Here is a 15,532-nt window from a genome sequence, read left to right as displayed (position 1 = left end):
TTTCGTCCTGGCCGTGGAACTGTGGACCAGCTCTACACCCTTAGCAGAGTCCTCGAGGGGACGTGGGAACTTGCCCAACCAGTCTCCATGTGTTCTGTGTTGTTGATGACTACATTCAACTCGCATCAAATACATAAAAAAACGACAAGGCATTTTTCAAACAAATCACTTTATTTTCACTGAGGACAAAAAATGTTTGTAAAATTCAATTACAACTCATCCTTGTCATTGTGAGAGTCTGACATGGAAAGCGTTTGGTGATCCATTTTGACATCATCTTTGGAACTCTTTTTGTCCAGCTGTTCAACTTTTGTTTTGAGTGTTTGTTCTCTACCTACGTTAAAAGGTTGACTTCCATCTTCCTTGACCTCAGATGTTTTTTCAGTTTGTATGCTGTTAACTTGCTCAACATCTGGAGCCTCTCCTTGACTTACTTTTGCCTCGTCAGTCTCGCTGGTTCGTTCTGTCACCACGGGATTGTGATCTGAACTGCCCAATGCCTCTTTTGAGTCGAATCCTGGCATCAAAGACGTGGAGAACATCTCCAACATACTCTGAGCTTGGATTCTTTCCTACAATGCAAAGGGACATATGAAATTAGAGAAGGTATGGTCATATAAAAATTAACTCATGCCAAAATTGTTTTTAAAAAATAATAATTAAAAAAAATAAGCGCTTTGCAACACTGCTCAGAGAGTATCAACCGTAACTCTGGTGGGAATGACTTCAGTTTGATCAATCACCACTAGAGGGCAGGAGTGGCTTCGATCAGATCTTGGTCCACACAGTGTGTGACTGCGTGTGTGGGGGGGTGGTGGGGGTATACAGTTCGCTATTCCACTTGGCGAGGTGGCGTGCAAAAGCAATGTGGTGGTGAGAACATCGATAAAGTTCAACAGAAAAGTTCATCCAAAGTTTGTGCATAGTTCATGCATCAGTGCAGAGTTTTGGAAAGCATTGTTTCGATATTTGAAGAATCAGAAATGCAAAAAGATTGCATCAAGGTAGATGTTCTGCCTGAAATGCATTCTTTCACAAAAAGCTATTTTCAAGACTTACCAATGTTCAACTGTTGTTTACTAAAGAATGTTAAAAGGTAGAAATGTACTTTTTTTCCTGATGAAAGAAGAGGGTTAGAGCTCCATGCTTATATAGGGACAGAACTCAATTTTCTGTAGGTCTTCATAAATTAGTCAACTGGCCATAAATGGCTCGGGCACCGGTTTTCCCAATTTGAGAAAAATGGCCGGCATTGATAAAAAGATAGAGGTACTGTAGCTAAGTACCTTTTCCTCATGCGCTGGATCCAAGGTGAACCAAAGTGCAACAGCACACCTCTGTCCCTTTGTGACAGCTCTCACACCATGTGGGTTTTCCTTTCCTGCTCCAAATCCAACCACACGGCCACACTGTGGACGCACCACTGCCTAGAGAAATCAGAAACGAGTGACAAATGGACACAAGTACATCCAGAAATCAAAACGTTGTTTCAAGCGAAATTGAATAAATACCGTGACTACTTTGGCATCTAATTCAGTGAAAATAAAATCTCCTCCTTCAAAGTCATCATTCAGGTAAAGTATTGCACTGTAAAGACAAATGAGATTCTAAGACTGATTTGTACGTATTAGTAAAATGCAAGCAGGCAATTTGCAACTGGAAAACCTCTTGTGAGACTCACCTGAAATCTCGATGTGTGTATGCAGGCGGTTCCTTAAAACACTCATTGAGCTCCGAAACGAGCAGACAGTTGTCAACATGAACGGAGTGACTCAGATCACTTCGTGTTTCTTGCTTCCCTGAATAACAAAACCAGAACACTGGTATCGAACCCACGACTTCTGCACTGTGAGGTTGACGCGCCAACCACTGGCCACTGGGTCACCCACCATAGCATTTTATTTTATTTCTTTAAGAATCAGAATCATCTTTTTTTTGGCCAAGTATGTAAAACACAAAGAATTTGTCTCTGGTAGTACAGGCTACACTAGTATTGTAATAACAAACAACTACAATAAACAAGGACATGACATCCAAGTATCAAAAGATTATCCGTAATGTAAGAGTCTAATTATGCAGTAATACGCTCCAATGACAGCTGTGCGACAATGTGCAGAGATCTAGTGTTTTATTGTGCCACTGATCACTTTAACGGTTGTGCAGTTGGTGCAGATAATCGTTGCAATGTTTTTTTAGTGACCAGTAGCAGTAATTCTGGTACCACTTTAGTCGTGCAATTATACAGAAAGTCCTTAAGCGTTTTAAAGTGTCTGGTGCTGTGGAATATTGATCAATGACAATTGTTTGAGTATGTACAGAGTGGAACTACAATGATCACTGCGGTAAAACTGTTCCACAGGGGTGTGCAAAAATGCAAAGAACCACTCTTGCCAACAAAGGGATGAGTGAACTACATTTATTCAGCGCATTGCAGGAAGGTTTGATCTACATTTTATTTTTGGGCTCTCATGTCAGATTTTGGATGATACTTTCTAAGAACCACCGCCCATATACAAGTCTACACATATGGACGCAAAGACAAATGGATGACACATTCTCTATTTTACTCACCCTCAATAGCGGATCGACACACCAGATGTGAATAGGAGAAGTAGAGCGGGGAACTCAAGCTAAAGTATGACTCCAAAACCTTCTTCACCTTCTCGCTGACATCAAAGAAAAGACGGACAGCCTTCAGTGAAACCTTTCCTTCTTGTGCCAGCTATAGGAGGAACAAGATACATAGAGGGGGGACAAAAGTGACTTTTTTTTGTGTGTGTGCTGTTAATGTGTTTGTCACCTTACACTATAAAACTTGAACACAGCCAAGAATATAAAAGATCAGAATAAGACAACCTTGCCTTTGCATGGCGCCGGGTAAAAAAGTTCAAGTACCAAAAATGCTTCTTGTTTCAAATTATTTTAATGTACCACCTGTGATGTCTAGTTTACTGTTTACAGACCTTCAGAGCCTTAAGAATTGTGACTCCCTGAAACATTTCCTTCGTAGAATGGGGAGAAGGATGTCCCCGGAAGCCATCACCTCCAAGGGCAGCTGCCTGCACCTAAGACAAAAAATAAACAAAGTGAAATGATGAGGTGGAATGCAAGCAGACAATGTACAGCAAGGCTCAACATGTTTTTTTTCCTTGCGGAACAGTTTTGCAAATCAATGACTTCAATTGAGGGAGCCACTTTTTAATTTGCGGCACTGTTCGACTGGGAATGCAAATCCTCAGAGAGCAGCGCTGCCCTTCTTGTTGTTGTGGACGGCCATGGAATTTGCCGGAACCTTTGTTGAAGTCGTTCTCCTTTCCCTTCGCCGTATGGAGTGTCTGCCTTCGCCGCCATACATACCTTGATCATTCCGGAGTCAGTAAAAGGCTTTTTGTGTTTGCTCAAGATCCACTTCACGGGTAGTGAGCGCTCATAGGGCCGTCGTTGTGCTGTCAGCGTGCGTTATCGCCCACTTATCACATACAATTTCATTTTGCAAATTTTCCTCGACCTCGTAGGTGATGCTGGCAGGTAATTTGTGTCAAAGGTTTTGTTTCTCGTCTCAAAATGTCGCTTCATACTTGCACTTTTAACACACGCAACAGACTGTGAACAAATAACACACACTCGATGCTGGCAAAATCTAAGCAGACGCCTCAGTCCACTTATCTTGAACGGCACGGCTATTAGAGTCAACATTTCTGACTTTGAACAATACCATACTTCATGTTTGTCGTAGGTAGGTGATTATAATAATAATAATACATTTTATTTATAAGCACCTTTCAAGACACCCAAGGACACTTTACAATAACAAAAAAACACAAAACATTTACCCCTATAAACAAACGAAAACCTTGTGAGCTTTGTCAAATGAACCCGGTTCAGGCATCGGTGACCTCACGCGTGAAAAACTGAAAATATTTTTATTCCAGTACTTTTAAATTAATATTCTTGAAGGTCCAGATGAAAGGGGCTCGGGGTTCGGAGCCAGACTGCTGTCCACCAATATGGGACCACTGTTACTGTATACAGTAATGATAACACAAAAATACAAATCTCATTCAAAGCATTTGTTTGCAGCAAATGAAATATGGTCAAAGTACCATGACGTCCAGTGCTTTTTTTTCTCCTCTTATCTTATATATATACTGCGTTTTTAGTTACGACACCAATGTTTAGATAACTCACGTTAGAAAGATGCCGCAACTCCGTGCACTCATCATTGGTGATGACCCCGTCGAGCAAGACCCGTTGAGAGCCATTCAACTGCATGGATGTCAAGGCCACTTTAATGTTGTCATAAAATTGACTTCCACCTAAAGTAGATCATCGGCAGGAGACAGATTTACATTAATGGTGCCAAATAGAACAGCTTTGGCATGATTTTGGAAGGTTATTTTCATTCATGTAGAATTGATGTGATTAACCACTGTTAATATAATTAACACTTCAAGAGTTACCTTCTGGCGTTACGACCATGTTTGTCAAATCTGTCGAGTCCTTCTTCTTCTCTTCCACGAGAGTTTCAATCTCTTTCATCAGGTTTCCTATTTCCTCAGTAATCCTTGCTGCTGTCTCTCTGTCAGCCCTGAGAGACAAGCAAAGATTAAATTATACTGAAGCAAAGATGAAAAAAAAAACAATCAACGATTTCCATACTTCTTCAATTTGATTTTAGAGATTCTTGTGAACTTCATTTCAAGAGTTAGTTTCAAGACTGATGGAGTAGACTTCATTGACAGAGCGATAAACTACAATCACATGAGCACCTGCAGTAAGAAGTGAACATTGTGGATGCAATAGCACATCACAGATAGGGCTTTAGCCAACAGCTGGTTACTCTACCGTAATGATCTCAGAGTATGTGATATTCCAATGAAAACTCAACTCAACTTCATTATTGAGCACTTTAAAAACAACCATTGGTGCATACCAAGTGCTGTACAGTAATCCCTTGTTTATTGCGGTTAATGGGGGACCAAAACCACCCGCGATAAACGAAAATCAGCGAAGTAGCGACCTTCCCCCCCTCCATATAGGTACATTTACATAATATTTATAAGCCCAGATTTAATGGTATACACACGTACATGTAGAAGTAAATTTTGAAGTAATTAACATGACTTAATACTGTATAGTAATAGATTTAAACATGTATAAATTAGGTTAGTTTATGAATAACAAAATACAGCCAACATATTTTTTTTAATGTTTTGTTTTTTGTTTTTTTTTTTTGTCTGCAAAAAGTCTGCAAATGGTCCGCGAGAAGCTGCGAAAGTCAGCAAAACTACAGCGAGTCACATAGAGCAACATATACAGTACTGTACTACATTTATATGAAATATATATACTGTATATATACTGTATATAGTATATATATTTATTTTTTAATGAATATGTTTGAAAAAATCTGCGATGCACTGAAGCCGCGATAAACAAACCGCGAAATAGCGAGGCATCACTGTACATGCAATACAAATCAGTTACACAGTACAATAACAAAAACAGAAAAACAATGAATTAATAGTAGAACTGCAGCAGACACAACACACACACACACACACACACACTCAATAGATTATTGATTGAATATGAAGTGGACAAATCATTCATATGCATCTCTTACTTCTGTTTGTCTCTCAGTTTTCTCGGCATGATATCTTCTGGAGTCCATGTATCCTTAATAAGAATAAATAAATAAATTATCACAGTTATAATGGACGCTCAAGATTCATTCAAACCATGAATGACAAACTGCAAATACTAAAACAGACACTCAGACTTTAAATACTCACAGGATCAATAAATGTTACCCCAAATGCTTCATATCCGTAGTACAGCAGTTCTTTCTCGAGCAGGGAACGCTGAATGAACTGCTTCACAGGCTGAGGGTGTCAAAAATAGTTTGTTATAATACCACCAAAGTTGTTGAAATCGATACAAATACTCGCGTTTTATGTGAGGACTTTGGACATTTAGGGCCATAATTTCGTGCCCAGCACAAGTCTAGCGCAAAGTGTGGATTTTTAAAAAATAAATATACCTCAATTCATTTTCTTTGGTATTATTCAGTGCTTATGCCTTGTCATTATTTTTAAAAACATTGTTAGTTACATCACTGTACCCGTCTGGCTGGTATAAACTCTGCCTTGTCCAATCCCAACATGGTTGAATAATAAGCAAGATTCTGTTTCATCACTTCATCGTCAGGGTGGAAGAGCAAGTAAGTCTTTGCACACTCGATGGCCATCTCATAGTTTTCACCTTGAGTGGAATGCAAGAAGAACAGACTTTAAAACAGTTTGTCCAATGTCGACAGTTTTGGACACTTTTAGGAAAGTCCACCTAAAATTGAACTACAGATCAGCATCAGTTTTATTACCTTACAGCCCATTTCTCTAAAAATACAGTCGCTAAAATGCATACATAGTTGATTGGGTACATATATCAGAGGATAAATCCTCACCAAACTGCCACCTTTTGACTTTACAAAATGTACACGATCTCATATGACTACATGGAGAAGGGGCACCTATAGAATATATAGGTTAGCAGTGCTGGTTTGAGTCTCAGTCCCTGCCTTGCTTTTGTTGAATTTGAACACTTCCCTGTGTTTACATGGGCTTTCTCCAGCCATCTCGGCTGCTACCCACATTCCCAAAAAAAAACCACGCTGTCACGTTGCAAGGTGGTGGTTGACCCCAAAAGCAGGCAGGAGGGAGGAGCGGGTGTATTGGAAGAGTTGTATTTAAAACAAGAAAACTAAATCCTAAACAAAGTCCAAAGTAACAAACAAAAACCATGGCAGAAACTAAAAGCTCTCATAACAAAAACATGACCAACAGGACTGAAGCTAAAACATAACAAAGAACTAAACATGACTGAAACAAACATGAAAGTAGCAAGACGCAACAGCAACCAACAAAGCATGCCAGTAGCAATAGCAACAATGACCCGACACCGAGTCTTCGGGCAGGAGTCCTTTTATATAACTAATTACTAGAGCTGTCAAACGATTAAAATATTTAATCTAATTAAAAATGCAATTGTCATAATTAACTCAAATGAACTAAAAAATTAATCGTGATTACTCATATATTTTTTATCGTTTCTGAATTTCCTTTTACATTTTTTCCCCATTTTAATTCTCTCATCAACTTGGAATCATGAATCAGTTTTCTATGTGCCAAATGCAAATATTTACTGAAATAATTTCAATTTTACATGAACATTTTTCACTTGGAGCAGTTGTTCATATATAATCTCTCACACAATATTACTGTCCATCAACAACAGTGAAAAAAAATATTTTGTCACACAACAGCTGCTTTAACAGCTTTTTTAATGAAATCAAAACAGAGCAATATAACATTATAAAGTGCACATCTAAGGTAAACTAGTACTCAGCCTATAGTGGATTTAAACCATGGTTGCATACTTCGTTTTTCTCAAGTTTGCTTTGAACACAGCAGTCTGTTTCTGTATGTTTGTTGGAGAATAACGAGACCCCGGACACCAGTGTCCGTTATGTGTATATATATATATATATATAGATATATTGATATATTGATATGATATTTATTTACCGGTATATATAAACAGATAACACGGGGTAGGATTAGATAAATTCTTTACTTCTTCCTACTCCCTTGAACATAATAATTTTGTTGAATGATGACTGATTTATCTTTCCTTTTACTATTTTCTTTCCTTTCCTTTTACTATTTTACTTATCTTACTTTCTGTCAATTTATCACTGTATATGTTTTTACGTTCAATAAACAAATAAACAAACAAACAGTATGTTGTCGTGCTGAAGGCTGATAAAACTGCAAGTGAAACCAGTAACTGTAGGAGATAATCTGCCTATATTATTGATGAATGCTTTATTTGCCTTCATTTTAGTATCCTATAATCTTAATGCATACGAGCTCAGATATTGTTTGTTGTAAGAAAAATTATTGAAAAATACATTTCAAAAGGACTTTGAGGGTAAAAAATCCCAATGAGAATATTTCCCCAAATTGTTCAGCCTTAGCGGGAAGAAGTGGGGTTGATACAACATTAAGGATTTGTCTTGTCCTCCATCCGCTTGAAAGTAAATAAGCCTCTTTTACCAAAAAAACGACAGGTGTATTATTGCCCAGGTACTGAGAAGCCTCAAAGCATTTGAGCTTGCTCATCGCCTCACTGTCTGAGGAAAGTAGCGAAACACGCTACTGCACGGGTGCCCATTAGGTAGATCATGATCTACCGGTAGATCTAAGACAGGTCCCAAGTAGTTCCGAGGAGTGTCGAGAAGAAAAAAAACAAACAACCATTTGTGTGTCTTTGTACATGTTAGTAATATATTTTTTGTGTTAATATACACTGCACACTAATCATCTTATCAGTCTCATTTTCACCCAAAAAATAATTAAAAAATAAAATAAAGCAGGTAAATCTTAAATTTGTGTGTGTGGGTGCGTGCGCGCGCCGGTAAGGGTAGATCCCGGGAGGTTAGTTGATCGAAAAGTAGATCTTCGATCCAAAAAGTTTGGGCACCCCTGTACTGTATATGCTTCTTGACCACTTGATGTCATCTTCCTCACCCCGCTACATGAGTAACAAACGGTAGTAAAGAGTTTTCGCTTCTCAACTGTGACAACTAGCGTTCCCACATTGTATAAGTCTGTAACTGTCAAAGAAAGTGACGTCGCGCAACAATTTACCATGTAAACAGAATACGAGTTGGTTCATAATCACACAGGAAGTGGCGCCCATAATTCAAGGAAAGGATCATTGGGCGTAGGGATAAGGTGGATCTGCGGCCAAAGATTTTGCCCATCTGTGTACAAGGTACACTCTACATATCACCCAAAGCAGGCTCTTGGTCAGCCCAACATTAATGAGGACGGGTATGGAGAATGGATGTAATATTCTGGTGACCAGTATTAGTGACGTAACACGGTCACTCACACAACAACACATACTCACTGTTATAGTAGGAAAACTGCAGGTAGTTAAAGTGTGAGGGAAGGAAATCCTCCAAGGGCTTGTCACTTCCAGCAGCAAGAGCCAGCTCCGTGGAACATCGCTGCTGACAGTTCAGGACCTGAATGTAGTGGTCTGACACAAATCCACAATGAGAAAAACTCCATTGATGGGTCCCGAAATCAGGCATAACGACGGTTACCTGTCATTGTCTGATAGAGGTCGGCGTTGTACTCCATGTAATTGTAGCCGTCATAGTTGTAGCTTCCCTCACAAAGTGCCCTGCACTCTTCGTTAGCAGTGAGGTACTCATTTACTGCCACCTCAAATAGGTTGGCCGCCAGACTGAAGGAGTTGTCACTGTAATAACTCTTCGCCATCAAGAACTTTGCCTGAACAAAACGATTTGACATGAACACAAGTTAGAAGATTTATCTGAGGTCAAATGTCAAAGCCCAACAGTTTCAAATGTTCAAGAATAGTGTGCATTATTCACACTAAGGCTGCACGATATTGGTAAAACATGCAATATGGGTATTTAATATAGATTGAATAGATATGATTGCAATATTCAACAGGTACCAAAAGAAATTAAATTTTTAATATTGAAGGAAATTTTTTTTTCACATGGCAAAATAGAATGCCTTTTCGAAAAATAAAAATTGTAAATTGTGTGAGTAATGTCACTTGATATTGTTCTCCAATTGGATGGCGATGCACATTAATGTTGCATCAGATTGGTCAAAGTCGGATAAAAGCACACAATTCCATATAAAAGTATTATTTTATCGCACGTCTTTGGAATACACATGTTGCATGCGCCATTATCGTGATGGTGATTTTTTAAAAATATTTTGTGCATCTGTGGTTCAAACCATGTGAGGTCTGGCTTCAAGATCTTTGAAGTCCTCTTCCCGCACTCCTGACATTGTGCCGTAGTAGTCCAGGTTCTGTCTCATCTCCGCGTGATCTTGATTTGCTTGAAAAAATGTGTTGGCTGCTGCCACTGCCTTATCCAGTTTATTGATCTAAAAAACAAGAAAGGGATGTCACGTTGCGGTGCAATTCTAACGGGTAGAAGTCGTCATTGTTTAGCTGTTAAAACTGCCTCGGGATTTTGCTTAAATGTGAAAGCAATCTTGATTTTGAGATGATCAAAAAATGAAATGAATCAGGAGAGAAACCACAAGCACACTTTATAGCCAATCAGTAAACAATGCGGCTCGATTATGTCATCCATTTTGGCTGTGGTGCTAGGAAAATTTTCGGAGCATAATTCAAAATCCATCAAATATTTCATGTGTATATATAATATATTTGTATATCTATATATATATTGCGCATCGTCCCGCACGCGGTCTGTCCTTCCGTCTGTCCCTTTTCAAAACATACCTACTTCACCGCGCCGCTGCGCGCCACCACTGCACGCCGCCACTGCGCGCCGCCACTGCGCCACTCAGGCAGTGGCTCACTACGATCGCACGGGCATTTTAGCAAAAAAATGTTGTCTACCCACAAGCATTGCAATGAAATTGTTAGTTATTTAGTAGAGCTAAACATCTCTTTATTTTCGCGATAAGCAATGAAGATGAACAAAAAGTTGAACCAAGCAACAACACTTTTGTGGGCCGAAGGCCCACCTTACCAGCCTTCTGCAGGAACTAGTTGATGAGCCGCCCGGAGGGCGGCGAACCACCACCTTACCAGCCTTCCGCAGGAACTAGCTGATGAGCCGCCCGGAGGGCGGCGAACCAGCTAGTACAATATAGCAGACACCAAGTCTGAGAAAAAAATCTGCTAAATTGGCAACACGACAGTACACCAAATAATGTAGCCACTAACTTTGTTTGTGTGGTGACAGTAGAGGAAATTGCACATCAATCAATAATCAATAAAAAATTGCAGAGTCCCTCTTTGCCATGAAAATGAGCTGAATTAAACTTCAAGGAGAAAATACAATAGAATTTAATTGCTGTGAAAAAGGCTCCAGGGGGGCCCAAGAAGGTCCATAAAACACCAGAACTACCTCCTTAAGTTTATTCAGCTGCAGGATGGGAGAACCAGCAGTGCAGAATTTAATCAGGAATGGCATCAGGCAGATATCAGTGCTTATACACACACAGTGAGGCAACAACTTTTGGAGGATGGGCTGGTGTCAAGAAGGACAATTAAGAAGCCACTTCTTTCCAGGAAAACCATTCAGGAATGACTGATATTCCCGCAAAGGGTACAAAAACTGGACTGCTGAGGACTGTGACAAAGTCATTTAGTTTGATCAATGCTCTTTCCGATTGTTTGGGGCATCCTCAAAAAAAAAAAAAACGCTTGTTTAAGAAAAGGTGAGCACGACCATCAGTCCGTGTTATGCCAACAGTAAAGCATCCTGAGACCGTTCATATGTGGGGTTGCATCTCAGCCCAGGGACTGGGTTCACTTGCAATTTTGCCTTAAAACACAGCCATGAATACAGAATGGGACCAAAACATCCTCCAAGAGCCATTTCCCCCCACCATCCAAGAACCATTTGTTGACAAACAATACATTTTCTAATATGATGAAGCACCTTGGCACAAGGCAAAAGTGATCACTATGTGGTCCAGGGTACAAAACAGCAATATTTTGAGTCCAAGGCCAAGACTCTCTGAATCCCATTGACAACTTGTGATCAATCCTCAAGAGGCCAGTGAACAGATGCGGACAAACATTAATTCATTCATTTTCCGAGCCGCTTGATCCTCACTAGGGTCGCGGGGGGTGCTGGAGCCTATCTCAGCTGTCTTCGGGCAGTAGGCGGGGGACACCCTGAATCAGCCGCCAGCCAATCGCAGGGCACACAGAAACGAACAACCATTTGCACTCACACTCACACCTAGGGACAATTTAGAGTGTTCAATCAGCCTGCCACGCATTTTTTTGGAATGTGGGAGGAAACCGGAGCACCCGGAGAAAACCCACGCCGGCCCGGGGAGAACATGCAAAATCCACACAGGGAGGCCGGAACTGGAATCGAACCCGGCACCTCTGCACTGTGAAGCCGACGTGCTAACCACTGGACTATCGGGCCGCCCGCAGACAAACATTTTTGATTAAAAAAAAAAAGCATGAATTCTTTTATATATTTTTGTTTTGCTGGTTAAAGTTTTTTTTAAAATATTGTGCTCCTGAGATAATGTTGGTGATTAGTTTGAATGCATTCTTAGTTATTGATTTATGTAATTTTATTTTTCAGTATCGTATGGTTTGACATGGTCAGTCAAAAAATATTTACTGTTAAATTAAGGATTTGATGTTATTTTTGAATTTCAGATGCACTTTAAATATTTTCTGTTCCACTTACTAAAGCTATTCTTTGTTGTAAGTTGTTTCATAAAGTTGGACCATATTTCTTTCTTTTTTTTATTCTCTTATACGTTAATAAGGATACAGTGTTATACAAAGGTGCACTTATAACAATTTTATAGACAAATGATACTATTTATAGTCATGCGGGGGGAGGGGGGCATGACAGAAAATAATTGAGAACCACTGCATTAACCTGCCGTGCAAGTTTTTGGAATGCGGGAGGAAATCAGAGTACCCAGAGAAAACCCACACAGACACATGCAAACTCCACACAAGAAGGCCTGGAATTGAACCCTGCACCTTTGCCAACGCACTATCCAGTCGACCACCGTGCTATTCTATTAATATATCTCATTCATTTGTGGAACATTAATTTTTACCGTGTTTTGGGTCCGATGTGGTTTTCACACTGGGCCTCTTTAGCAAGGTCCGTGTTACAACATGCCATGATGGTCACCTTGCATTTTAATGTGGAATGCCCCCCCCCCCCCCACTTCTGCCATCTTCGGGGGCGTCAACCGAATAGTTTCTCTTCCACCTCCTGCCAGTGTGTGACGCAAGCGCGTTGTGCCTGCTCGTAGTTTTGCTTTATAATGTTTCAGTAAATCCACATATTTACCCGCAAACTGCGATGCGAGACCACTTATTTACAGCCTTGTACGGCATTAGATTTAAGACACAGACATTGAAATTCAAGACTTTTTCAGGTATTATTTTCAAATTCATAAATGTAATACTTTCAAGACTTTTTAAGACCCCAGGTGAACTTTGTAAATCACAATAACTGAACTGGGAATGAATGATAGATAGGTGCACAATATGCAGCATTGTGTATTTTCCTAATTGCCATCTTCAGCTCAATAAGATCCGCTTTTGTTCTTGATTTGTATGTGTGGCTCCAGACCTCCAAGCAGTAATTAATGTATGGGACTAGAGAAACAAGTAAACAACAAATGTAAAGCATTTTGGTTAATTCAATTTACGTAGTGCATGTACTCCAAGGTCTATGGATAATTTTGACTGAGCATGGTTTACCTGCAGCTTCCATCTCTCTCTACTTCTATGTACAGTAAATATTTATCATTGATCTTGATTTGTGCCTAGTTATTGTTCTGATAGTAAAATAAAATGAGTTTTATTTATACTCAAAGATAAGTTGTTGATATCAAATCACTGTTTCCAAGTGTTTAATTTTGACCTTTTGAACTGTGTTCTCACTTGGATCATTTCCAGAGCAGAGCATCATCAGTTAAAAAGTGTACATTTGAAGAACTTTAATGCCTCACAGATTTCATTTTAATACACAATAAATTCAATTCACTCAATTTAATTTCCCTTACCCCAAATTATCTATGCAAATTCAAATGCTGATTTTGTACCACTTTACGGGGGTGGGATGTCAGATTGCACGTGGACCCCTAGTTGTTCATGGACTCGTCAGCCACGATTGTGAGAATGTGGCCAAAAGGTTGGTTTGCTTTGAATTGTCCATAGGTTTAAAGAGAGTGTGAATGATTGGTTGTGTTCCGTGACTGGCTGGCGACCAGTTTTAGCGTGTACCCGCCTCTCATCCAATGACAGCCAGGATAGGCTCCAGCATGCTCACAACCCTTGGGAGGACAAGTTTTCATTCATTCATTCATTCATCTTCCGAGCCGCTTGATCCTCACTAGGGTCGCGGGGGGTGCTGGAGCCTATCCCAGCTGTCTTCGGGCAGTAGGCGGGGGACACCCTGAATCGGTTGCCAGCCAATCGCAGGGCACACAGAGACGAACAACCATCCACGCTCACACTCACACCTAGGGACAATTTAGAGCGTCCAATCAGCCTGCCACGCATGTTTTTGGAATGTGGGAGGAAACCGGAGCACCCGGAGAAAACCCACGCAGGCCCGGGGAGAACATGCAAACTCCACACAGGGAGGCCGGAGCTGGAATCGAACCCGGTACCTCTGCACTGTGAAGCCGACGTGCTAACCACTGGACTACCAGGCCACCCGACAAGTTTTCAGATTTTAATTATTAATGTCACTTGACTTTGGAGGCAGGCATGATATGACTGAAGAACAAAATACATTCACAAGCTAATTTAACATAAATAAATCGTGAAAAAAAAGAAAAGTGGTCATTATCTATGTAATCATGGTTAATGATAACAGCCAGAGAATAATCATAAAAATAATAGGCTATTATGTGTAAGGGAATAGACTAATTAAAAGCAGCATGGAAAGACATTCAATTCTTTTTGTAACTAACATAATCCCTATTTTGAGAATCTTAAAACCCGAGCCTTATGACGTGGCATTGCTGTGTGTTTTTTTTTGGGGGGGGGGGGGGTTACTGTTAAGATTTTGGCGCTTCGCAGTGAACTCTAAATTTAGCGTTTACCTCTACATAACTGACACACATTGTATTTTTGTGATATGCATTTGACCAGATTAAACAGTGGTGCTGTACCTTGAAATATGCGACTTGCAAGTAATTGTAAGGGGTCCTTCTCTTAAACTCCAACTCCACCTCTTCACCGACTTGATGCAAAGTTGGCTGACCAAGTTTCTCCGTTTCGCAAGATTTCACACAGTCCGCTCGTTTCAAAATTTTCCAGAAGAAAGCCAGGTCCTCCACAGATTCAGCCTCGGGAATGGAAGTTCCTAAGCCTGCCGTGAGGTCCTCGAAAGCGGTCTGGTTGGCGCATCTGAGTCGGCAGTCTGCCTTTACCCGGCGGACTGTAGCTCTGTTCCGCAGAGCCTTTTCCATGTTCAGGATCACCGTGAGCCAGTCTCCCTTATAATAGGCTTCCACCGCCGTGTCAAAAAGGAAATCACAGGGCTCCAAAACAAAATTATTGCTCAAATAAGAACTCGATGTGTATGATGGTAGAACGACGCAAATTACTGTAAAAGCCAAAGTCAACTCCATTCTCCTGAAATCTCGTGCGCACAACTATTTGAATTTTGACATAAATTGGAAGAGAGATCTCAGCATGTTTTTAAAAGAAGAAGAAAAGGCGTGTTCAGATTCTGAGCAGGCTCGAAGCTTGAAGTAGAGGCGGGGTTGGGTTTTGGTCCAGCCCTGCCTCTTCGCTAAAAGAGGCAAAGTTGGCCGGACGTTCGATGCTCGATACTCGTTCTTACCGTCAGAGTTAGGGACACATTACGATTACATGAATATGGGTTGTTGAGTTATTATGTGTGTGTTGTCAATTATAGTATGCACTG

At 40.3% G+C, this 15,532-nt stretch overlaps 1 protein-coding gene across 1 annotated transcript; it reads right to left on the bottom strand.

Moving 5' to 3' along the window:
- Positions 1-150: 150 nt before the first annotated feature.
- On the bottom strand, positions 151-15,393 carry p3h1 (prolyl 3-hydroxylase 1). The gene is made up of 15 exons (XM_052075107.1): positions 14,772-15,393; positions 9,849-10,001; positions 9,176-9,365; positions 8,977-9,108; positions 6,125-6,264; positions 5,796-5,885; positions 5,627-5,679; positions 4,461-4,588; positions 4,189-4,316; positions 2,964-3,059; positions 2,572-2,722; positions 1,682-1,799; positions 1,512-1,587; positions 1,287-1,427; positions 151-572 (listed from the first exon to the last, which is right to left on the bottom strand). The coding sequence occupies exons 1-15, from the start codon at positions 15,231-15,233 to the stop codon at positions 210-212; spliced, it is 2,421 nt and encodes an 806-aa protein (XP_051931067.1). The 5' UTR covers positions 15,234-15,393; the 3' UTR covers positions 151-209.
- Positions 15,394-15,532: the final 139 nt, after the last annotated feature.

The sequence above is a fragment of the Hippocampus zosterae genome, chromosome 9 (genome assembly GCF_025434085.1).
Source record: "Hippocampus zosterae strain Florida chromosome 9, ASM2543408v3, whole genome shotgun sequence".
NCBI classification, from domain to species: Eukaryota; Metazoa; Chordata; class Actinopteri; order Syngnathiformes; family Syngnathidae; genus Hippocampus; species Hippocampus zosterae.
This window is presented reverse-complemented; position numbering and strand designations above follow the sequence as displayed.